Source organism: Papio anubis, chromosome 3 (genome assembly GCF_008728515.1).
Source record: "Papio anubis isolate 15944 chromosome 3, Panubis1.0, whole genome shotgun sequence".
Classification (NCBI taxonomy): Eukaryota; Metazoa; Chordata; class Mammalia; order Primates; family Cercopithecidae; genus Papio; species Papio anubis.
The window spans coordinates 184,035,876-184,060,419 of NC_044978.1; the positions used below are offsets into that span (position 1 = coordinate 184,035,876).

General features: G+C 60.7%; 1 protein-coding gene and 1 long non-coding RNA gene across 3 annotated transcripts; one reads left to right on the plus strand and one right to left on the minus strand.

Moving 5' to 3' along the window:
* Positions 1-4,112: 4,112 nt before the first annotated feature.
* On the minus strand, positions 4,113-9,234 carry LOC116274230. Of its 2 annotated transcripts, XR_004182876.1 has the most exons (5): positions 9,144-9,234; positions 8,919-9,046; positions 7,461-7,805; positions 5,848-6,161; positions 4,113-4,221 (listed from the first exon to the last, which is right to left on the minus strand). It is a non-coding gene; the product is annotated as an uncharacterized LOC116274230 (long non-coding RNA). The 2 variants fall into 2 exon arrangements; XR_004182875.1 differs by lacking the exon at positions 4,113-4,221 and having other exon boundaries at positions 5,751-6,161.
* Positions 9,235-10,091: 857 nt separating this feature from the next.
* Positions 10,092-24,354, plus strand: DGKQ (diacylglycerol kinase theta). The gene is given in 26 exon segments (XM_031664811.1): positions 10,092-10,256; positions 10,259-10,302; positions 10,305-10,464; positions 11,387-11,395; positions 12,521-12,600; positions 14,393-14,492; positions 14,764-14,849; positions 14,920-15,045; positions 15,237-15,384; positions 15,462-15,536; positions 15,614-15,714; positions 15,901-16,133; positions 16,208-16,298; positions 16,460-16,514; positions 16,736-16,797; positions 17,186-17,336; positions 17,736-17,774; positions 17,971-18,086; positions 20,042-20,193; positions 20,425-20,573; positions 20,735-20,913; positions 21,284-21,384; positions 21,589-21,735; positions 21,840-21,951; positions 22,035-22,187; positions 22,512-24,354. Coding segments are annotated over 26 exon segments (2,829 nt in total). The 5' UTR covers positions 10,092-10,195; the 3' UTR covers positions 22,611-24,354.
* Positions 24,355-24,544: the final 190 nt, after the last annotated feature.

Below are 24,544 nucleotides of genomic sequence, written 5' to 3' on the forward strand. Positions count from 1 at the left end.
GGCGATGGCCGGGTGGGCGGGGCTGGGGAGCCTCCGGGAGCCGGGATCCCGGTGGGGTTGGAGTTCCGCTTCCTGGCAGGCCTCAGGGGTTGCTCTGAGGACCGGTGACTCGAAAAGCGCTCAGAAGAACGCTTGGCCCATTGGTGCTATGTGAGTTGAGCCATTACTGGCTTGTTTTTCTCTGTTTTTGTGTGTTTTTGAGACAGAGTCTTGCTCTGTCGCCCAGGCTGGGGTGCGGTGGCGCGATCTCGGCCCACTGCAACCTCCATCTCCCGGGCTGCGGCGATCTTCCCGCCCCAGCCTCCCGTGTAAAGCGTGCGCTTTAGCAAGAAGGAGAATTATCCCAGAAGAGCACACTGGGCCCTCCTTACACTTGGCTTCACATCCATGGATTCAACCAAGCAGACTGAAAATATTGTTTTTAAGCTGAAGCAATACAGAGTCTCGCTGTGTTGCCCAGGCTGGAGTGCAGTGGCGCGATCTCAGCTCGCTGCAGGCTCCGCCTCCACAGGGTTGATGCCATTCTCCTGCCTCAGCCTCCCGAGTAACTGGGACTACAGGCGCCCGCGGCCACACCCGGGTAATTTTTTTTTGCATTTTTAGTAGAGACGGGGTTTCACCGTGTTAGCCAGGGTGGTCTCGATCTCCTGACCTCGCGATTCGCCCGCCTCGGCCTCCCAAAGTGCTAGGATTACAGGCGTGAGCCACCGCGGGCGGCCAAAATAATACACATTTTAAAACAATACAGTGTAACAGCTATTTACAGAGCATTTACATTGTTTTAGGGATCATAAGTAATCTAAAGTACACAGTGGGATGTGCGTAGGTAATGTGCAAATACTACGCCATTTTATATGAAGTACTTGAGCACCTGCAAATTTTGGTATCTTTGAGGGTCCTGGAACCAATACCCCGAGGATACCACAGGACAACCATAGTCCAGTATGCCTGTGTAAATCCAAGCAAAGAAACAGGCTGGGTGCGGTGGCTCACACCTGCAACGCCAGCACTTTGGGATTGCAGGCCAACGCGGGAGGATCACTTGAGGCCTGGAACTTGAAATCGGCCTGGGCAACGTACCAAGACCCCATCTGTACAAAAAAAAAAAATGTAGCCAGATGTGATGGCATATGCCTGTGAGCCCCAGCTACCTACGAAATTGAGGTGGGAGATTGCTTGAGCTTAGGAGTTCGAAGCTGAGGCGAGCTGTGATCACACCGCTGCATTCCAGCCTGGTTGACAAAATGAGACCCCATCTCTAAAAAAGTACCAAAAAAAAAAAAAAAAAGGAAAAAAGAACAGTCTACTAACAAAATGAAAATACTGGACAATAATCCTCTGTAAGTTGGGGGAAGGATCATTAGAGTTACAGTGTTCTGAGTCTTTTTATTTTGGGGATGGGGTTAAAATATTCTTAACATTAGGACTTCTTGTGTTGAAATTGCAAGGTAAAATGTCACGATTAGCCATTTAAAAGAGAAATAGTGTGTATATATTCCAAATTAGCAGGGAGGAAAAATGTAATACAAAAAAAAAAAAGTAATAAAATTCAACGAAAAACTAAAAGGTAAGAAAGGAAGGGAAAGGCGAGAAAAACATGCCAGTACAGAACTGTCTCCAGGAACAGCGGGTAAGACCCTCCGTCCAGCAACCCCAGAGAAAACAACTAAAATGGTAGATAAACTGCTTTAAAAACAATTCCTCAAAGCGTCAGAGAACTGAAAAAAACTAAGAAACCACCAGTCCCACACCATGGCGCTGGACACAGCAATGGAAACAATTATTTCAGACCAGCCACCTCCTGAGAGCAACCAACAGAGCTGGAGAGCGCTGCACGGAACCGTCCAAGGCGCTGGGAGCTCGGAGGCCGAGGGGCTCTGCAGGGCCAAGCCGGGAGGGGGTGGGGCCAGCTTTGAGGCCACGACCTAACACCCCTACAGCGTATCCCAGCCACACAAGACATGGTGACACACTGATGCGTTCCCCATGCTGTGGCCACACGACAAAAGTCGAGGCTCAGGCAGTGGTGCCTGGTAAAGACTTTGGGCTTTTCTTGGGACCCCAAAGGGCTATCCCCTAAAAGCAAAGGTGAACCAGAAACAGAATTGTCTTTGTGGGGACTGAAGCCAGCCTTAAATCACCTCAAGCCCTGAGAGAATTAAGGTGAGCCGCTCACCTGGACACTTGCGGACACAAAAGTAAACCTTCCCTGGAGGAAGGTAAAACAAAAACAGAAGTCCTCACTGTACGGTGCTGGAATGGATCCGGGTCAGGAAAAATTATCATAAAGTGCACAATGGGGACATTCACAGTTTGGAATATGCCTTGTATATTGTATAACAAAAGTCTACTGGCCGGGCGCGGTGGCTCATGCCTGTAATTCCAGCACTTTGGGAGGCCGAGGTGGGCGGATCACGAGGTCAGGAGATCGAGACCATCCTGGCTAACACGCTGAAACCCCATCTCTACTAAAAATACAAAAAATTAGCCAGGCATGGTGGTGGGTGCCTGTAGTCCCAGCTACTCAGGAGAATCCCTTGAACCCAAGAGGTGGAGGTTGCAGTGAGCCAAGATCACGCCACTGCACTCCAGCCTGAGTGACAAAGCGAGACTCCATCTCAAAAAAAAAAAAAGAAAGAAAGAAAAGACAGAAGGAGGAAGGAAGGAAGGAAGGAAGGAAGGAAGGAAGGAAATACTGGGCCAGGCGCAGTGGCTCATGCCTGTAATCCCAGCACTTTGGGAGGCTGAGGCGGGCGGATCAGGAGATCGAGACCATCCTGGCTAACACGGTGAAACCCCGTCTCTACAAAAATACAAAAAATTAGCCGGGGGTGGTCGCACATGCCTGTAGTCCCAGCTACTAGGGAGGCTGAGGCAGGAGAATCGCTTGAACCCAAGAGGTGGAGGTTGCAGAGAGCCGAGATTGCGCCACTGCACTCCAGCCTGGGTGACAGAGCGAGACTCTGTCTAAAAAAGGAAAGAAAGAAAGAAAGAAAATATTGGGCTGGGTGTGGTGGCTCATGCCTGTAATCCCAGCACTTTGGGAGGCCGAGGCAGGTGGATCACCTGAGGTCAGGAGTTTGAGATCAGCCTGACCAACATAGTGAAACCCCATTTCCACAAAAAAAAAAAAAATTAGCCGGGTGTGGTAGTGCATCCCTGTAATCCCAGCTACTTGATTGAGAGGCTGAGGCAGGAGAATTGCTTGAACCCTGGAGGCAGAGGCTGCAGTGAGCCGAGATCGCGTCATTGCACTCCAGCCTGCGCAACAGAGCAAGACCCTGTTTCAAAGAGAAAAGACAATATTAAATGGTGTTCTTCAAGTAGAAGGAAGGAAGTCCCAAATCCCAGCTCAGAGGTGCAGGAAGAAGTGAAGAGTGCAGGGGGGATGGGAAAACTTCCCCTCCCTGTCTGAAGTTTCACCAAAAAGGTACACAGATTTCTTGGATTGTAGTTTTATGTGACACAGGAGCTTTCAGAGCAAAGACCTAAAGGCGCAGGGGAAACTGCATTTTTATACTCAGGCTCTGTGAAGTCTGGAAATAGGATTGGACGAAAGGTTAAGACCTGACAGGCTAACAGACTCCTGGGGGGCCCAGTGAGGCCCGTGTGCTTCGGTTCCTGGCAGCCTCTCTCTGCAGCTCTCCTTCTTGCTGGGTGGGGGCACAATCCCCCAGAATAGGGATCTGACCACCTGCAGTCAAACAAGGCAGGCCAGAGAATTCCTTTATGGCCAGTTTTTACACAGAAAGACAGGAAAGTTATTAGAGTCATACTTTTAGGTTTATGGCTGGCTTTGGGGAAAAGGGGTTCAGGTTTCTACGACCTGCCTCGGAGAATAAGGGGCCAGAGACAGGGGGCAGGAGAAGGCCTGGCTTCCAAGGCCTTCACTCCGGGTGTCATTTTCTGAGCCCCAACAAAAGCAACAGAAAGGGTATATTGTGCACAAACCTCATGAATCGTAACCGCATAAAACAATCATGTTACAGGGTTTCACATATTTCTGGGGAATTAGGATTTACAGCAACAGCAGCACAGGTGTCCTGAGGGAAAAGTGGAGTGAGAGGGGAGGAAAGCCTCCCGAAGATGCCCTCCGTCCTGTCCAGGCCTGTGCCTGTCGCCTCACGTGGTGAGCGCCTGCAAGCGTGGTTCCTTGAAGCGTCTAAAACGCAGAGATAATCCCGGGTGTCCAGGCGGGCCTGGAGTGTAATCTCGGTGTTCCTGTACAGGGGAGGCGGAGGGGGATTTGACACAGAGGAGGCTGTGATGGCCTCAGGAGAGACCGAAAGGTTGTTCTAAAATGTGTCCCCAGGATTTGTTCCAATGAGGTGTGGGGAGACACACAGACCCGGCCATGACAGGCTGGGAGGAAGGCCTTGCTGTGTGTAGAGACGTGTGCGATTCTGATTTAGATTCTGGGGCTCTGTGAGGCAAGAGATTCACACAGGTCTCTGCCCTGCAGGGGACACCTTTTGGGTAATGGCCCCGTGGCTTATAATAAACTTGGGGAAAAGGCCGCTGGTTGGCAGAGGCACTCAGGGCTGAGACCACGCCTGGCACGTTACTTCCGGGTCTGCCTTTCACCCGGGGCATCCGGGCAGGGGTGGAGCAGCAGCCGTCGCCGGGCTCCCCAGGCAGCGTGGCCAGCAGCATCGTGCCCTCATGCATGCGCCCATTTCTCTTTGCTCAAGAGAGTCCAGCGGGGCTTGCCAGGCAGCCCAGGGGTCTACGGGAGGTGACCTCCTCCCACACTTGGCATCCAGCAAGCCACTGAAGACAGGGGAAGCCGCCCCCTCCCACGGGTGGAAGACAGCAAAGGACAGCTTTGCCTCCATCCTGCCTAGAGAGTCCTCGGCAGTCGAGCTGAGCTTGTGGGGTGCTGGTCCTATGCCCCAGCGCATACGGGCAGCTGGGGATGGGGCCAGAAGCTCAGGGTCGGTGACAGCCTCTGTCCTGGGAGACCCTGGGGTCAGCCAGTCACTTGTGGTTTTAAGAGTGGACGGCACTGGCCCGGCATGGTGGCTCACGCCTGTAATCCCAGCTCTTTGGGAGGCCAAGGCGGGCGGATCACGAGGTCAGGAGATCGAGACCATCCTGGCCAACACGGTGAAACCTCATCTCTACTAAAAATACAAAAAACTAGCCGGGCGAGGTGGTGGGCGCCTGTAGTCCCAGCTACTCGGGAGGCTGAGGCGGGAGAATGGCGTGAACCCGGGAAGCGGAGCTTGCAGTGAGCTGAGATCGTGCCACTGCACTCCAGCCTGGGTGACAGAGTGAGACGCTATCTCAAAAAAAAAAAAAAAAGTGGATGGCACAAGGCCAAGTTCTTGCTGGTTCTTGCATCAGAAGCTGCTGGCAGCTTATGGCTGTCAGGGGTGGCTGAGAGATGCCAGCTGGCCAAGAAGAGGCTGCCAACACCTCTACAGTGGAGTCTCTGAGGGCACTAACGAGAGTGCCTGCAGATTTTAATTTGTTTTGTTTTGTTTTTAGACAGGGTCTTGCTCTGTGCCCAGGCTGGAGTATAGTGGCGCAATCACAGCTTACTGCAGCCTCGACCTCCCAGTCTCAAGCAGGCCTCCCACCTCAGTCTCCTGAGTACCTGGGACTGCAGGCATGTGCACACCCGGCTAATTTTTTATTTATATATGTTTTGTAGATAGGGTCCCTCTGTGTTGCCCGGGCTGGTTTCGAACTCTTGCGCTCAAGTGATCCTCCCACCTCAGCCTCCCAAAGTGCTGAGACTACAGGCGTGAGCCACCACCCTGGCTGGTTTTTATTTGGACATAAAATTTGGAAATGAGGAATATGTTGCCACCAGAACCCAAAAAGAACTAAAAGATATTGTACTGTGTCAGTAGGAGGGCGTTTTCCATGCATGTGGGCCCACGCCTCTGAAGGAGGTCTGGTCTGCGGAGGTCCCGGCGCAGCCTGAAAAAGGTGGGCTGTGTCCTTGGAGGTGGCGGTGAACTGCAGCTTCGGCTTCGAGGTGGCTGAAATGGGCCCTGAGTGGAGCAGAGGCCACGTCTGCGCAATGCATGCTGGCCGGTTGCTGACTGGGGAGTCACTGGTTGAGACCCTGCTGGGTGCAGGGTGTGGGGCCTAAGGGGCGACTGCAGCCTCAAGATTGTGAAAACCCACCATGAGGCACCCGTTATTTTTTCCTGGTGAAAGAACAGGCAAAATTGGGCCTTTGTTTTCTCTGCTTGTATCTAGGTAGTTACTGTTTTTTTCCTTTCTCCCCACCACCATCCCTTCTTTCTGCTTAGGCTTTGATCCACCCTAAACCCTGATTTTTAGTTTCTGTCTCTGGCTGATAAAAGGGAAGGAGGAGAGGGAAGCTGCCCCCCCAGGATGGCCCCTGTCTGCTGCATCTTTTTCCCTCCGTTTTTTCCTCTTAAACAAAAATCTTGGTTTTTGTCTTAAAAATCTGGCTTATATCTCCAGCTGGGTAGAATTTTTTTCTCTTTTCTTCCTGTCCATTCTGACTGTATTACCTGCATTTTTTTTTTCTTTTGAGAAGGAGTTTTGCTCTTGTTGCCCGGGCTGGAGTGCAGTGGCACAATCCTGGCTCACTGCAGCCTCCGCCTCCCGGGTTCAAGCAATTCTTCTGCCTCAGCCTCCCAAGTAGCTGGGACTACAGGTGCCCGCCAACATACCTGGCTAATTTTTGTATTTTTAGTAGAGAGAGGGTTTCACCATGTTGGCCAGGATTGTCTCGATCTCCTGACCTCAGGTGACCTGCCCACCTTGGCCTCCCAAAGTGCTGGGATTCTAGGCGTGAGCCACCGCACCCGGCCTATTCTCTGTATTCTTAATGCACTGGCCTTGGGGGTCTTGATCCTGGAGAGACCACAGCTCCCAGAGCTCACAGGTGCCTCCTTGTCACACTCACACCAAGCCAGTGTCCCTGCCCTCAGTCACCCCAGGGCAAGGTATTGACTGACCAGGGGCTGCCGAGCCCAGGACCCAGGGAAGTCGCTCCAACTCCAACCCTGTCCTGATCTCATCTGGCAGCGTCCACCCTGCCTCATTTGCCCTTCCTGCGGCGCCCCCATGAACTGGGGCTCCCCACCACTCCGTGGCCCTGTGTGCTGTACCCCCTTCTCTTGGGAAATGTAATATATCATCTTTGCAGGAAGTCGTCTCCACATCTGCCACCTTACCGCACCTGATTAAAACTAAGCCCAGGTACAAATTTTAGAACAAAGGTGTGTGGCCTCTGGAAATCAGCTCTGGAAGCTAGAAGGGGCCAGTAGCCTTTGCCGCGGGAGGGAGTGTGGTGCTGCCGACATGTGGACCTGCAGCGGGATTGTGCTGGCCTGGGCCACATCACAGCACCAGCACAGCAGGTCCACACAGTGGGACGGATTGACAGGAAGCTGGGAGATCCCCTTCCAAGGGCAGCACACAGTTTTGTAAAATTTGCTACGCCAAAATTCCTTAACCACAAGCGCTCCTACCCCCTCTCCGCTTTCCCTCTTGCTGGGCTGGCACTGGAGAGGCAGTGGGCACTCTGCGGACTGGCAGGGGGACGTTCAGTTGTGGAGACATTGGCGGGTCAGCAGCCTCCACCATGCCCTTCCCAGCCACTTCCTTCCAGACGTCCTATGGGAGAAACAGCTTCCAGCAACACCCGTGGCAATTAACACAGAGGAGTGACTCACAGGAACTTCTGGAAGAGGAGGAAAGATCTTGCTGATTTAACAGGAAATGCCGACATCAATGAGAGAATGCGGGACCCTCACACCAGCCTCACGAGAACCCCGTGGATACGGCTCATCCCAGAGGGTGCCTTGGATCAGCACCTGGGGAAAAAAAGCAGCACCTGAAACTGGTCAGCCTGCAGAGGAGAGAAGACTGAGCAAGTTTTCTCCAAATTTCACAACAGGCTTTACCATGTGGATGATATAACCAGTCGTCAGTACATTTCTGTAAAGCAAATCACACTTTAAGAAAACCAGCCATGCTAGTGGGCCTGAGGATTACCTTTCATTTTCCTCTTTTCTCTCTGGAAAATGATATTGCAAAATTGTAAAAAGAGACAATTAAAAGTGGATGAAAGGGTATCACAGCGAGCCATTATGAATAAAAAATCTCAGTATTTTCTGGATTTTGTGGTGCTTGTGCTATTAGTCAAGTTTTAAGAAATGCTTAATTTATGATTTCTTCTTGCATCTAATTTTATTTTATTCTTTTTTTTGAGACGGAGGTCTTGCTCTGTTACCCGGGCTGGAGTTCCGTGGCGCAATCTTAGCTCACTGCATCCTCCGCCTCCTGGGTTCAAGTGATTCTTCTGTCTCAGCCTCCTGAGTAGCTGGACTTACAGGCACATACCACCACGCCCAGCTAATTTTTATATTTTTAGTAGAGACGGGGTTTTACCATGTTGGCCAGGCTGGTCTCAAACTCCTGACCTCAGACAATCCGCCCGCCTTGGCCTCCCAAAGGGTTGGGATTACAGGCGTGAGCCACCGCACCCGGCCTGCATCTAATTTTGTAATAGTTATTTTGCATTTCTTCTTCTTCTTCTTTTTTTTTTTTGAGACAGAGTCTTGCTCTTGTTGCCCAGGCAAGAGTGCAGTGGCGTGATCTCGGCTCACTGCAACCTCCGCCTCCCGGGTTCAAGCGATTCTCCTGCCTCAGCCTCCCGAGTAGCTGGGATTACAGGCACGTGCCACCACACCCAGCTATTTTTGTATTTTTAGTAGAGACAGGGTTTCTCCATGTTGGTCAGGCGGGTCTTGAACTCCCGACCTCGTGTTCGCCCGCCTCGGCCTTCCAAAGTGCTGGGATTACAGGCGTGAGCCACCATGCCCGGTCTGCATTTCTTAAATAGATCCCCATCAGCAGTTGAGAGCTCTGGCTCTCTGACTGGATGCCTTCCCGCTGCCCGCAGGCAGCCCTTCCTGGTCACTCACATTCTTCAGGGTGCTGTCTGTCCCAGAGCACAGCTCCTGGAGGGTGGAGGTCCCCTGAAGCTTTGGCTACATTCCCTTTACCCTGGGGTCCACCCAGGGTCCTGCCCCAGCAGCTCAACCAACAGCTTCTGGACAAACAGAATTCCCCCGGGGTGAGGACCGAGTCTCCCCCCTCAGCATATGAGGGGCCTGCTCCTCCCTCCTCAGACTGGGTCTCCAGCTCACCCTCCACTCCTGGAATCCCCCTGTGGCCTGGGTGCCCCCACCAGCATAGCCCCCAGGGCAGGTCTCCCGGCTCCTTCCCTCCACAGTCCACAGCCCCCAATCCCTTTCTGGCGTGTCCCCGACAGGCCCCCCTCTGCTCTTCCCGCCCCCTGGGACCGCCTGCGGCGATGGCCCTGGAGCCCCGCCCTCTGCAGGTCCCTGCTCGGTGGTCTGGGGTGGGGTCCCTGGCTGCGCAGACTCCTGTCCACAGTTAGGCCCACGGGGGCAGGGACCCAGAGTGCTGCCAACGGCGGGGAGGGGTGATCCGCGTGGACGCGGCTCTCAAAGGCCACCAACGCCAGCTGAACAAGAGCCGCGGCGCGCACCGAGCAGGAGAGCTGGGCGTTCGGCGTGAGGCCCGGGCGGGGGTCGCGAGGCGACAGCCTCGGGCCGCAGGCGGGTTCCCCGTTGCAGTGAGGGCACCAGTCGGGCGGAGGGGGTCCTGGGCCTCGGGCAGGACCAGGTCTGCGCGTGCGAAGACCGCGAAGACCCCACGGACGGAGCCGCCCAAGCACCGCAAACCCCGTTTCCCGGGACCCACTGTGGGAGGCCCGCGGCGCTCCCGGGGGCTCCCGGGAGCATCTGCGTCTCGCGTGGGAGGCGCCTGTCTGCGCAGCCGCGGGCCGCGGCCCCACAGGTACAACGCCGCGCGTGCGGCGTCCGGAGTCCGCGTGCAGGGAAGTCTGGGCCGGTTGTGGTCAAACCGAGCCCACGCGGACCAGTTCCCCACGGCGGGTTCGCGAGGGGCCCCCACGCGCAGGTCCCGCCCCGCCCCATCACAAGGCCCGCCCCCAGTCCCGCCCATCGACGGGGCGCGGCAGCGATCCGTAGCAGGCCCCGCCCCACCCGCCCCCAGATCCGCCCACCAGCAGCGCACGGCCCCGCCCCGCGGCCCGCGTCTGCGCAGTGGGGCGGGCGCAGTCGGAAGCCGGGCTGCGCGGCGCGGCGGTGGAGCTGGGGCTCTTGGACCCCCAGCGCGGACCAAAAGGGGCTCGGGCCGTTCCGGGCCAGGAATGGCGGCGGCGGCCGAGCCCGGGGCCCGTGCCTGGCTGGGCGGCGGCTCCCCGCGCCCCGGCAGCCGGCCTGCAGCCCCGTGCTGGGCGCAGGAGGCCGCGCCCGGGGCCAGGACCCGAGCCAGGGCCGGGGCCGGGAGCCGGGCGGGCAGGCGCCAGAGCCCCGGGCTCCGTTGCCAGGCCAGGACACAGCTTCCGGAAGGTGACGCTCACCAAGCCCACCTTCTGCCACCTCTGCCCGGCTTCATCTGAGGGCTGGCCCGGCTTCCGCAATGCGACGGTGAGCGCCCGGGCCCGATGCCCACCCGGCTGCAGCCCTGCCTCTGCCCCGTGGCGGAAGCCTGAGCGGAGGTGGCACCGGCGCTTTCGGGGTGGGGGGCGGGGTCCCAGCCCTGTTCTTGGGACCTGCCTTCGTGGGGCGGCCGGGGCCTGTGCGCCGTGGGGCCGTTCCAGGCTGCGGGTCTCCGGGCTTCCTCACCTGGGAGGTGCGGGCAGTGTCTCCATAGTGCCGCGCGATGGCTGCGACCGGGGGCTGTGCCTGATGCGAGCGGGACCTCCGCTGGGGTCCCCATGGCCGGCTTCCTCTCCCAGTGGCTGGGGCAGCAGGTGTGGCCGAGCAGGGCTGGCCTGGGCCCCTGGCCCTGGCCCTTCTCATGCTGTGGCCCAGAGTCCCAGCCACCTGGAGAGCCAGGCCGGGCCCTGCCGCCCGGTGCGCGTGCCCCAGCCCTGCTCCACCCAGCTGCCCAGCCCCGTCTGGGGTGAGGACGGCCCTTCCCTGCTCTGGGCCCGGGTGCTCCCAGGGCTGGCTCTCATCTTCCCCCGCGGCAAGCAGGCGGGCCCTGGGGACCACAGCCCAGCCTCTGGAGGGAGCGAGGGTCAGGACCGGAGTCCTGGACGTTTGACACTTACTGTGTCCTGGCCAGGGACGCCGAGGTGGCAGGGGCTAAGGAGCCTCTGCCCTGCTCAGGGATTCAGGCCTTTGCTCTGGGGATAGGGGTCCACTCAGGCCGGGGTCCACAGAAGAGACTGTCCCCTCACACAGGGATGTCGTCTGTGGTGGAAATGGCATGGTTGTTCCGACCCCCAGGGCGCACAAGGTGGCCTGGCCTGCCAGCTTCTTTGTCACATCAGAGCATGGCACAGCCATGCCTGCTGCCTGGGGACGCCAGGGGCTTCCCCCGAGGTGGGGAGTGTGCATGTGTGGCTGAGGCGGCTCCCTGCTTGAGGCCAGACTCCGGGTCCCCTCCCCCTTGGGAGGGGGCACAAGGGCCCTCCTGGGCAGCACCCAAGGAAGAGGGGCCAGCAGGGCTATGGGAAGAAGGGCGCCCTCCCCCACCCCCGGAGACCCAAGCATGGGGCATGGGGTGAGGAGGCCCTGTCTCCACGGCAGAGGAGGGACACGGGTGCTGCCTGTCTCCCCTTCTTCTCTCGGTGGACCCTGGCCTGCTTCCAGAGCCTTTCTATTAAGCTGCCAGAAAGAACTTCTCCGAGTCCCATCTGGAGACTGGGGTAGCCAGGGCTGCAGCAGGTGAAGGGTGCTGTGTTGTGGCACCAGCTGGGCCTTCTGGAAGAGCTCCCTGGCACAACCTTCACCCGGGGCTGTCTTGGCAGGTGTGTCCCTGGGTGCCTTGCCCACTCCCAGCCCCCAGCAGCCTTTGCCCCAGCCCAGGGCTCCTGCCCTCCCTTCTGCCCTGGCCCCACCCTCCTGTCTGTTTCACTGCTGGGGTGTGGCGCTTGCTGCTCTTATGTCCTCCTGAGCACCCTGCTGGCTGAGGTGCTCCCTGGGTCCTGTGCACATGGCCAGAGCTCCTTGGGAGGCTCAGGGCTGTCCACTCCCCAGCAGCTCCTGCCTCCCAGAGCCCTCACCTGCCCTGGGTGGCTCTAGGTCTCAGGCATGGTGCACAGCACGTAGCAGGGAAAATTAGGGATGTGCGCAGTTTCGGGGGAGTGAGACACAGGTGTCCCTGGCAAAGCCAATCTGCAGAAGCCCGAGACACCCCTGCCACTTAGCAAGCCTGGTGAGCCCAGGGCTGCCCCTTGAGAGGCCCAGCTGCAGAGGCAGGAGGAGCGCTGGGCCCACGTGAGAAGGGGAGGGGCTGCTCTCTGGATGAGAGGACACACTCATTGTCCTCCAGGATGGTCAGGACCACCCAGGTTCTTGCTCTTGGGCTGCAGGCTGTCTCCAATGCGTGAAGTGGGGGGCGGGGGGAACTCGGAGAACCACAGGGTGGGTATGGCAGTAGTTGCCCTGGGGCCTCTAACTTCCTGGGTAGGACAGCCATTGGGTGGGACAGGGGCCAACTCACACAGCGCTCATTCCCACAGTCTGCAATTTTATGTCCCATGAGAAGTGCCTGAAGCTCGTGAGGATCCCGTGCACGAGTGTGGCGCCCAGCCTGGTCCGGGTGAGTGTGGGGCTGGGTGTTGCACCTGCAAGAGGCTGGGGGATGTGTCAGCTCTCGTGGGGTTGAGGTACTGAGACCCTTCATGTCAGATGTTAGTGATACCTGCGGTTGAAAGGCAAAGGTCAGACACTGCTCGGGATTAAAAGGCTCAGCACCCTGCATGGATCTGTAGGGAATGATGATAAAAGCCAGTCCCAAAGGTCACAGTTAGCAAGATCCTGTCCACAGAACGTGCTCAAAATGACGAAACTAAACATCTACACAGATGTAGAGAGGTCTCCAGGCGGGGAAGTGGGTGTGGCTGTGACATGCAGCGTGAGGGCTCCTGGGGGGATGATTTCCGCATCTGGGGTGTCAGCATCTCAGCTGTGATGTGACCTTAGTTTGCAAGATGACACACTTAGGGGAGCTGACAAAGGCTTCAGGGGGTCTATGCCATTCCTCATAGCTGCGTGTGAACCCACAGGCACCTCAAGGAAGCTTGAATAAAAAGCAAAGGCAGGAAGTCTGGGTGCCTGAGGGTGTCTTGGCCACCAGCCTCCCCCTAAGGGCTCTGAGTGGGGCAGGGAAGTGACTGGCCCAAGGCACTGCAGGGCACTGCAGGAGCCCTGGGCTGGGGCAAAGGCTGCCGGGGGCTGGGAGTGGGCAAGGCACCCAGTGACACACCTGCCAAGACAGCCCCGGGTGAAGGTTGTGCCATGGAGCTGTTCTCTGGTGACAGTGGTGACAGCAGGGACATGTAGGAAGGGCCAGGCTTACTCCTCCCTCAGCTGTCAGCCCCGCCGTCTGCAGACTGAGGCCCCCCATGTCTGCATTCCCTGAAGTGCTCAGGCCGCAGGTGGGGTGCAGGCTGTGAGGCAGGCCCAGGTGTGCAGCAGGACGGGAAGCCAGGCCAGCAGGCGCACCTGCCACTGGCGGGCATCCGGCTGCGCCGTCCCCTCTAATGTCTGATGCCCTGTTCCTAATGATGCAGTTTCCGGGGTGTGAGCAGGAAGCCTGCGGACTCTGGCCCTGGTGGTGGCTGTGATCCTGGCCCTGGTGGTGGCCGGGATCCTGGGGATGCCACATTGGCTTGGACAGCCCCTCCTCATGTGGACGGCCTGAGGCTGCAGCTTTTTAAAATTGATTTTAATGTACTTTTCTATACTTTGCTTAATTGGGAAAATATGTATTTCAACTAGATGCATAATAGGAAGTTTAAAAGATATATTTGACAAAATAAAAGTCACCCACCATTCTGGTATGCTCACAGCTGAAATTGTGGAACACGGTCTTTCTGTGTATGCTTTTATCGGGTGTGGTTTAAGTTTGGGGATAAGGGCAAGAGTCGGGAGTGAAGACTTGGTCCTTGTCCTTCCCTTCTCGTGGAAAAGCAGCAGCCCAGCCCTCCCCAACACAGAAACATTGATCCACACTTGTTATGGCCTGAGTGTCTCCCAGAGGGCAGTCCCTGTGTGCTGGGATCTTCCTGGCTCCGAGGAGACAGATGCCAGGCGGTTGACAGAGCCTCGCCTGCCCCAAGGAGGGAAGGGGTGGCAGGGGGGCCTCGCTCCCCTGCGCTAGGCAGGGCTGCTGGGGAAGGCCACAGCCTGCTCCCTGCTTTTGACCAGCCAGGCTGCCCCCAGAACTGGGGGTTGTGGTTGCTCCTGGGGCCTCCAGGTGGCACGGCCGGCCCACCAGCCCAGCAGGAGCGTGAGCTGCAGAGTTGTGCAAGTGAAGAGGAGGAGGGGCGGCGGGCAGCCTGTAGCGCTTACCAAGAGCGCTGAGGTGAGGCTGCGTCTTCCCTGGCCAGGTTCCCGTGGCCCACTGCTTCGGCCCCCGGGGGCTCCACAAGCGCAAGTTCTGTGCTGTCTGCCGCAAAGTCCTGGAGGCGCCTGCGCTCCACTGCGAAGGTACCTGGAGCCTGCCTGCCTCCCCTTGCCCCACTCAGCGTCCTGGTCTCTGATGCCCAGGGTGGCCCAGCCCACCCCCTGCTGCAGCTTGTAAGGGGTGATCCGGGGAAGCGGAGGACTGGCCGCCCGGCAGGCCACAAGACAGTTAAAGGATGCGGGGTGCTAGGTGGTAGGGATGGGGCCAGACCCAAGCGCCAGCAGAGGCAGGGGTCCTCCGGGGCACGGCAGACACCTCTAACCCTGCCTGCCCCCAACCCTGCCTGCCCCGCAGTGTGTGAGCTACACCTCCACCCAGACTGTGTGCCCTTCGCCTGCAGTGACTGCCGTCAGTGCCACCAGGATGGGCACCAGGATCACGTGAGTGCACCAGCCCCAGGGAGCCCTGGGGGTTGGGGCGGGCCCAGCTGCTGACTGCCCCGCTCTGCAGGACACCCATCACCACCACTGGCGGGAGGGGAACCTGCCCTCAGGAGCGCGCTGCGAGGTCTGCAGGAAGACGTGCGGCTCCTCTGACGTGCTGGCCGGAGTGCGCTGCGAGTGGTGCGGGGTCCAGGTGGGCGCTGGAGGGTGGAGGGGGCAGGGCAGGAGAGGCGTGGGGTCCAGGTGGGCCCTCGGGGGCTGGAGGCAGGAAAGACACGGGGTCCAGGCTAGGTCTGCGACGTGTGGGGTCTTTCCCTGGACCCAGCGCACCTGGTGCCCCCGTCCCCGGCTCCGACCCCCCAGCTCAGGCCCTTGTCCCCCCAGGCGCACTCCGTCTGCTCCGCGGTGCTGGCTCCCGAGTGCGGCTTCGGGCGTCTGCGCTCCCTGGTCCTGCCCCCGGCGTGCGTGCGCCTCCTGCCCGGTGGCTTCAGCAAGACGCAGAGCTTCCGCATCGCGGAGGCGGTGGAGCCGGGTGAGGTGCGGGCCGGCCGGGGCGCCCTGGGCTGGGGGCTGCGCACTGAGTGAGGGGTCCGTGTCCCCCACCCGCAGGCGAGGGAGGCGATGGCGCCGACGGGAGCGCTGCCGTGGGTCCAGGCAGAGACACACCGGCGACTCCGGAGTCCGGTGAGTGCCCTCCTCCTTCCCCGCAACTCTCCTGACATCCCCGGGCGCTCTGGACTCATGGAACTTCCCCGGCCCAGGGAAGCAAACGCTGAAAATCTTTGATGGTGACGACGCCGTGAGGAGAAGCCAGTTCCGCCTCATCACGGTGTCCCGCCTGGCCAGTGCCGAGGAGGTGCTGGTAAGGGGGAGCTCGGGGCAGGTGTCTGAGCCCCACCTCCCACTGCATGTCCCCGCACCTGGCGCCCCCGACCTGGCTCCCCCAACCTGGTCCCCCTCACCCACCTGCCCTCGCCCCGCGACCTGCCCCCCACTGAACCGTGCCTGACCCCCCACAACTTGGCCTCCCCAACCTGGTGCCCTACAGGAGGCCGCGCTTCGGATCCACCACATCCCCGAGGACCCTGGCCACCTGGAGCTGTGCCCGCTGCCCCCTTCCTTGAAGGCCTGTGACACCTGGGCTGGGGGCAAGGCTGGGAGTGCTGTGATTTCGGAGGAGGGCAGAAGCCCTGGGTCCGGCGAGGCCACAGCAGAGGCCTGGGTCATCCGGGCTCTGCCGCGGGCCCAGGAGGTCCTGAAGATCTACCCTGGCTGGCTCAAGTGAGATTGGGCCCGAGGCTCAGGGTCTGCTGGGCGGGGTGGGGGGAGCTCCAGCTCAGGCTGCATCCTCACAGGGTGGGCGTGGCCTATGTATCCGTGCGAGTGACCCCGAAGAGCACGGCCCGCTCCGTGGTGCTGGAGGTCCTGCCGCTGCTCGGCCGCCAGGTGTGTACCCTGGGCTTGCTCCCCATCCTGGCCAGACTTGGTTGGGGGTCACTGTCCCAAGGAGGCCAGGCCACCATCCCAGCCCAGGCGTGGCTGTCCCCGTGGGTGTCCTGAGGTGGTGGGGGCCTGCCCAGACCTGATGCCAAGCTCTGCCCCAACAGGCCGAGGGTCCTGAGAGCTACCAGCTGGTGGAGGTGGCGATGGGCTGCAGGCAGGGTGAGTAGACGGCCCGTGCTGGGTGTGGCAGTCCCTGCACCTTTTGGGTTTGGGCCTGCTGCCCAGGCTCTCCTGCAGGGTGGTGCCGGACATCAAGACCGGGCCCTGTCCTCCTGACCAGTTCCACCCTGCATCCCCATGGGCCCTGGGGGCTCAGGGCAGCTGTTTCCAAGGTGGGCAAGGAGCCTGGTGCTGACGGCCTGTGTCTCTCACCTCTGCAGTCCAGCGGACAGCGCTGATGGATGAACAGCCGTTGCTGGACCGGCTACAGGACATCCGGCAGGTCAGTGGGTGTGGATGCTGGCCCCCAGGGAACCGGCAGCTCTCAGCCACAACCTCTGCCCCACAGGGTGGGTGTGCCCCAGACGCCAGGTTCTTCTTGGCTAGGCAGCGGCTGTCCTGGCTGGCAGGGCAGTGCCCTCTGTCATAAGTTACTTGGTCCCTGCAGGGATGCCTTGAGCTGCAGACCTCTCCGAGTTCCTTGAGGGGAATGGACAGGGGTTATCTACAGCAAGGAAGCCTCTTTGGCCCCTTTGCTCGTTTTCATGTTGACTTAATTCCTGGGAGTGTTCCTGACACCCCGTTTTGCTGTTTTGCGGGTGAGGAGGCAGAGGGCCTGGTGCGGTGGTGCCGTTCTCCCCGGCCCAGCGTCCCCGCCCCTCTCCCTGCAGATGTCCGTGCGACAGGTGAGCCAGACGCGGTTCTACGTGGCAGAGAGCAGGGATGTAGCCCCGCACGTCTCCCTGTTTGTTGGCGGCCTGCCTCCCGGCCTGTCCCCCGAGGAGTACAGCAGCCTGCTGCATGAGGCCGTGGCTACCAAAGGTGTGACCACCGTGGCTGGCCGTGGGCTGCTGGCTGGGGGCAGGGTCCGGCGGCAGGCAGTGGGGCTGCAGTGCTGAGGCCAGCTCCTGCCTCTCCTTGAGCCACCGAGGCCCAAGCTCCAGGTCCAGCCCACGTCCCTTCCTCCAAGAGGCTGTGTAGCCTCCCACCCTCTGTGGCCCTTCCCTGTGGTGCTCAGCCTCTGCCTCTCCCTCTCCCTCTGGGGGGCCCTGGACCTCCGGGGAGCTGGGAGTCCTGCTCTTAGAGTGGGGCAGGGGTGCTTTCTGGGTAGGCTGCCCTTGGGGTGAGACGTCACCCCTGAACAGGCGGAGGGGCTGTCCCTGGCCCCCGTGCGGTACGTCCTTCACCTCCCACCGCCCTGACTACAGCCCGCCTTTGCAGCCACCGTGGTGTCTGTGAGTCACGTCTACTCCTCCCAAGGTGAGCCGCCCTGATGGACGTGGTCACATGGGGCCCAGGGGTGTTCCTGGGGTGAAGTGGGACAGCTCTGGCTCTCACGTAGCACCTGACCTTTCCCTTGGGCAGCCCTGGGCTGGGGAAACCCTGGTTTGCTTCGTGCCCTGGCACCATGGGGGCTATGGGACAGGCTCCCCTGAGTCCCGGGCCCCTACCACAGGCGCAGTAGTGCTGGATGTCACCTGCTTTTCGGAGGCCGAGCGGCTGTACGTGCTGCTCAAGGACATGGCTGTGCGGGGCCGGCTGCTCACTGCACTGGTGCTCCCCGACCTGCTGGTGAGTGAGCGGTGGAGCCGGCTCTTCACACACCCCGGGGGTGGCGAGAGGGAGGTCCGGGTCTTCAGGTGCACAGGCCCCACAGCCAGACTCGCTCTTTTCCTCTGGCATCTCTTCATCGAATTCACTGGGGGCTCGTAGGTGCCACCTTGTCTGTGCCTCACAACAGCAGGGAGGACGCTGTTGCCCGTTTTACAGCAAAGGGTCTGAGGCCAGAGGGTCAGCGCTCATCCGAGGCTGCCCAGTGGGTGATACCAGCTCCGTGGGGCACCGCGGGGCCAGGCCCAGCTTCCACGCTGCACCTGAGGCCTCCACCCAGTAGGGAGGCAGCTCCTGGATGCGCTGGGTCCCGCTGCGGCTGCCTCACCAAGGGCCAGAGCGTGTTTGTGACCAGCTGTCAGCATCCCAGGCACGGCCCTCCCGGTACAGCCTCAGCCCCACTCCCCCTGCCCAGGAGGACGTAGGGCCTCTATTCTCTGCCTGGAGCTCCCCAGGCCAGTCAGTGCAGCTCCCAAACTTTGGACGCTGTCCTTAAGACCCACAGTGCCCAGAAGAGGGGGCACCTGGCAACAGGGTGGGGCTGGGGGAAAGGGGGATCCAGCCCATGGAGACAGGGCAGGGCTGGGCGAAAAGGGGGTCTGGCCCATGGAGACGGGGCAGGGCCGGGCGAAAGGGGGGTCTGGCCCATGGAGACGGGGCAGGGCCGGGTGAAAGGGGGGTCTGGCCCATGGAGACGGGGCAGGGCTGGGCAAAAGGGGGGTCTGGCCCATGGAGACAGGGCAGGGCTGGGGAAATGGGGGTCTGGCCCATGGAGGGACTCCACGCTGCACACCGTGCCTTCATAGTGGCCTCTCGTTCTCTGCCCATCCAGCCCCCAAAGGGTCCCACGAGGACCCCCAGGTGTCTATGGCTGCTCTGCCCCTGAACCCTGACCCTTGACCCTGACCCCAGTCCAGACGAAGCAGAACTTGATCTGAATGAGTTGTCTGTGGCTGGGACGGGTGATGCCTGTGGGTCCCTCCTGTGTCCCTACACCTGGCCTTGCCTGGCTCAGGACAGGGTGGCCATCCCCACGGTCCCGAAGATGCAGCCCCTGCCCCAGCCCCACTCGCTCTGTGGGCAGAGCCAGGTGTGGGGCCGACACGTGCTTTCTCTCTCCCGTCAGCTGCCTGCCCTGGGGTGAGTGGTAAGTGGTGACCGCAGGCGGCTGTGCCTGCCAAGTGGGTCACGAAGCCCTGAGTGTGTCCTTGCCCCCAGCCACGGCTGGCTCCTGTGCCGCCGCCCACCCTGTGTCTGCACCCGGCCTGTGTGTCTCCTGTTGCCCAGCCGTCCCCGCTGTGGGGGCTCCAGCCTCCTGTTATAGGGACCCCAGCCCTGAGCCCGCTGTGTCTAGATCCCTGGGTACTGTTTCTTGGGGTTGTGTGTGGGGAGATGGGCTCTGTCCTGTGACTGAAGGACTCTGCGTGCCACTCTGTGAGTTAAGAGCTTTTCTAGGCTGCTGTGTAGGTGGGTGGGGGCCTGGGAGCTGCCATCCTCCAAAGGTGTGCACAGGAGGTCCCCCAGGAGACAAGCCTTGGTCTCGCAGGCAAGGAGTGCCAGGCAGAGTCCCATGTGGATTTCCAGCCTGGACTCACAGGCTGCGTGGCCCAGGCAGGTGTGGTCTGTTCACACTCAGCTCAGTGGGCATGTCCGAGGCCTTTGTGCTGGGAGCACCAGGCAGCCAGCCGGCTGGCCTCACTGCCGCCCTGCTGGCCAGCAGCGAGATGGGGTGACCACGCAGCTGATGTGTGATGCTTCTTATGTGAGGCCAGCTACAGCTGGCCACACCTTTCTGGGGAGGGGGCTGGTCCAGGCCAGGTGGGCTCAGGGTTGGGGGCTGGGCACTGCCTGGCAGCCCCAGCAGTGGGGACACCTTACCTTGGGTCCCCATCCTAACCCAGCCCCCTGTCTGTCAGCACACGAAGCTGCCCCCAGACAGCTGTCCCCTCCTTGTGTTCGTGAACCCCAAGAGTGGAGGCCTCAAGGGCCGAGAACTACTCTGCAGCTTCCGGAAGCTACTGAACCCTCACCAGGTCTTCGACCTGACCAACGGGGGTCCCCTTCCTGGGTGAGTCCAGCAGGACCCCTGGTCCAGGGCAGCAGTAGGGGCAGGAGGGGTGGGAGGGGCCCCAGGAGGCTGCCACAGCTGTCTCGGCTGGCAGGAGCTCCACTGGGATCCCGTGCTGGGACCTTGAAGTCCTCCACATGGCCAGGACGGGCATTGAAAAGGAAGGGGCAGCCCGGGTAGGGGATGGGCTGCGCCCACAGCTGCTGGAGAACGCTTCCTGTCTCCTGCTAGGCTCCACCTGTTCTCCCAGGTGCCCTGCTTCCGGGTGCTGGTGTGCGGTGGCGACGGCACTGTGGGCTGGGTGCTCGGCGCCCTGGAGGAGACACGGTACCGACTGGCCTGCCCGGAGCCTTCTGTGGCCATCCTGCCCCTGGGCACAGGTGGGGTCAGCCATGCAGCCGAGGAGGGGGCCTCAGGGTCTACCCTTTCCTGCGCAGCTTTTGCTGAGGCCTGGGCTGGCGTCTGTCCCTGTGGTGGGGTCTGCACCTGGCTGATGGGCGGGTGGGTGTGGACAGATGCTCTGTGTCTGCCTGTGTCCCAGGGAATGACCTTGGCCGAGTCCTCCGCTGGGGGGCAGGCTACAGCGGCGAGGACCCGCTGTCCGTGCTGCTCTCCGTGGACGAGGCCGATGCCGTGCTCATGGACCGCTGGACCATCCTGCTGGACGCCCACGATACTGCCAGTGCAGAGAATGGCACCACAGACGCAGAGCCCCCCAAGGTACAGGGTGGCCCGCCGTGGGGTGCCCTTCAGGCTTCCGCATATGACCTGGTCACACGTGTCACAGTGGGCATCCTCCTCCCAGCTACACTCAGACGTATGCACCCACATCATCCCCTTTGCAAAGTAGGCAGTTGAGGGAGGCACAGAGAGTGGTCACTGCTGGGAATCGTGCTGAGCCAGCTGGCAACAGAGCTTGGCCAGGACCTGCCCACGCTGCCCTCTCCTGGGTGGTGGGCTTGTTGCCAGGGTGGCCCTTGCTCTTGTCTCTTCCTGCCGGCAGGAGGCAAAAAACTAGACCTGCTGTTGGGGAGCTCAGGGGGCCTGGTGAGGGCGGCGGGGTCCTGGGAGATGAACGCCCTGTCCCCAGATCGTGCAGATGAGTAACTACTGTGGCATTGGCATCGACGCGGAGCTGAGCCTGGACTTCCACCAGGCGCGGGAAGAGGAGCCTGGCAAGTTCACAAGCAGGTACTGGAGCCGCAGGGACCGCCACCTGGTGACAGCATACCTTCCTCGGGTCCCCCAGCAGGGATAGGCAGAGGGGCTGCCACCTGGTGACGGCATACCTTCCTCGGGTCCCCCAGCAGGGACAGGCAGAGGGGCCAGCACGCGGAGGCTGCCTAAGGCGGGGTAGTGCTCCCCCAGTGATGGGCGGCCCGCCCTGTCCCGCAGGCTGCACAACAAGGGTGTGTACGTGCGGGTGGGGCTGCAGAAGATCAGTCACTCTCGGAGCCTGCACAAGCAGATCCGGCTGCAGGTGGAGCGGCAGGAGGTGGAGCTGCCCAGTATCGAAGGCCTGATCTTCATCAACATTCCCAGGTGCTCACGGGCTCCCCAGAGGCTCTGCCAGGCGGGGCCACCGGCAGGCTCAGCCCTCGTCCCGCCTGCACCTACACCTCTGTGTCCGCTTTCTTATGCCGCAGCTGGGGTTCCGGGGCTGACCTGTGGGGCTCAGACAGCGACGCCAGGTTTGAGAAGCCACGCATGGATGATGGGCTGCTGGAGGTGGTGGGCGTGACGGGCGTCGTGCACATGGTGAGCCGCCGCCCGGGTGTGTGGGCGAGCCCAGGGTGGTGTCCCTGGTCCCCACTGAGCCCAGCTGGCCTCTCCTGCTCCAGGGCCAGGTCCAGGGTGGGCTGCGCTCCGGGATCCGGATTGCCCAGGGTTCCTACTTCCGGGTCACACTCCTCAAGGCCACCCCGGTGCAGGTGGACGGGGAGCCCTGGGTCCAGGCCCCGGGGCACATGATCATCTCAGCTGCTGGCCCTAAGGTACGTGGGGTGAGGCTGGAGAACCAGGAGAGGTGGGCCAGGCTGGGCCGGTTGTGGGAGTGGCCGGTGGTACCTGGGTGGTGCTGGCATGGCGTGCTGCGGCCCTGGTCTTCCTTGACTCCGGGGAGGGTGCCTGCCTCAGAGGAAGGCTGTGCCAGCGGTCAGGCAGGCCACAGGTGGCACAGGGAACAGCCAGGCAGGTCCCTCCCCTTCTGTGAACTGAGATGGCGTCAGCTGCCCGGGGCCCAAGGACTTGGGGCTGCCCGTGCACTGTTCTTTCATCGGCCGTGTCACCCTGGCCCTCTGCCCCCTGCCCTGGGACAGGTCCACATGCTGAGGAAGGCCAAGCAGAAGCCGAGGAGAGCCGGGACCACCAGGGACGCCCGGGCGGACGCGCCTGCCCCTGAGGGCGATGCTAGGTAGGGGTGGCTGAGGCAGCCCAGGGGCTCGAGCCGTCTCTGCCTCCGCCTCCGCCTCCGCCAGCCTTGTTTTCAGTTGGTCTAGAGGCAGCTCCACGTCCACACGGTGGCCGGCCTTGTGGTTGGACCTGGCTACAGCCCTGACCGCATCATCTTCCTGGGGCCAGAGCAGGACCAGCCCTCATCCCACTGGAGACTGCTGTGTGGGTGGCAGTGTTTCCCCGTGTCCCGGGTGGGCACAGGGCTCTGGCTGGCGAGCCCTCTGCCCTGTGGGGGCCTGGTCCTCTCCTCAGGGGTGGGCACTCATCCCTCCATACCTCTCCCTGCCAAGCCCCTTGAGCTGGAGAGTGCTGGACGCTGGCCGTCCAGGTGGGTCTGACCTCGCTTTGTGTCCCTCAGGCCTTCCCCCTGGCCAGTCTTTCAGAGCAGCAGGCTCCCTGGTGTGTCCTTACCCCCAGCAGACACAGGCTGCCAGCCCCTCCAGCCTCCCCTCCCCGCCCCGGGCAGCAGGTGTGGGCAGTCCCTGGTGGGCAGCGTCGGGCTGCTGGGTGGTTGTGACTGGTGACTTCCTTGTGTTGGGGGAAGAGAGAAGGTGCCTTCCCTTGTTTTCTGGCCTTGTTATATACAGATGGCAGCTTGGACCCCAGGTACAGCTGCAGGGGCACAGTGCCCAGCTGGGCCTGGTGGCCCTTTCCTAGTGCCTGTGCTGGGGGAGGAGAACCTCTGTCGTGTGGAGGCCAGGAGGTCTCAGGTGCTGCCCTGGCAGCACCAGAATGTGGGCCGGGCCCAAGTGTCTGCCCCTCGGCCCTCAGGGTGGGCCATTTAGCACCCAGAAGAGACCAAAAGCAGGACATGGCGGTGCAGAGGAGTTTGTGGAGGCGGAGACAGCTCCACGCATGTGGCGGAGGAGCTGGCTTTCAGCCCCAGACCCCACGCTAGCACTTTCCACGCTGCTTGCTCCCTGCTGACATGCAGTTCCCAGTGTCTGTGTGAGCCGACATCTGCTCAGTCCTATCCCTCGTCAGCATGTGGAGACCCAGCTCCCGCAGCGCCCCTGCTCCCACGTCCCCCAGACAGCTCGGTGGAGGGTCCTGCGTCTGGGCCAGGCTGGGGTGCACCCAGTCAAAAGACAAAGCTGCCTCCACGTGCCCAAGGATTCAGACGGTGCACTGGCCCCACGAGGAGTCTGACCAAAAATGGAGCCAGCCCTGTGGGAAGCCCTGACTCCCCCCACGAGAAACAGGCCCACGGTGAGGATATCCCCCTTCCCCTTGTGGGGCACAGCTGGCCTGGGCCTCCGATTCTGCGGAGCTTTCGGGGTGTGGCCTTGACCTCAGAAGTGGCTCTGGTTTGGCCTCAGGAGTGTGTGGCCTGGCCCAGCCTGCTGCAGCCTCCTGGGAGACCCTTGGTGCCACTAATCCTGACCCCCCCGCTTCTGCCAAAACTGCACAGACACGTGCATTGTAAGGCCTGCTCACGGCCTCAAGTGTGCACTCTTGTTTACGTCATCGTCAAGACCAGTCCTTCATTTGTGATTAGTTTTGCTTCGCGAGCCCTGGTGTGGACTGTGGTGTGTATGAATCATGTGTTAACTGTGGTGAGGGGCTTGTCCTGTATGTGAATGAGTCTGTACCCAGGTGAGCTCTGTGCCCTGTACACCAACCGGGCCCCTCTGTATTTATCACTGCCTGAATGCAACAGTAATTTATATCTGGGACAAATACAGTTTGGGCGTCACTGTCCTGCCATCTCTTCCTCATCTTTGTGTCAACAACGTGGCATGGCATCCCCTGCCCCCGCCGCCAGCTCTGTATAGGCCTCGAAGGGGCTGGGAGTGGACAGTCCCTCAGGTGGGTGGGCTTGGTAACGTGTCTTCAGGTTGGAGAGTGGATAGGCAAATGCCATAAGGCACATTTCAAGTTCCTGTGAAACTCCTCT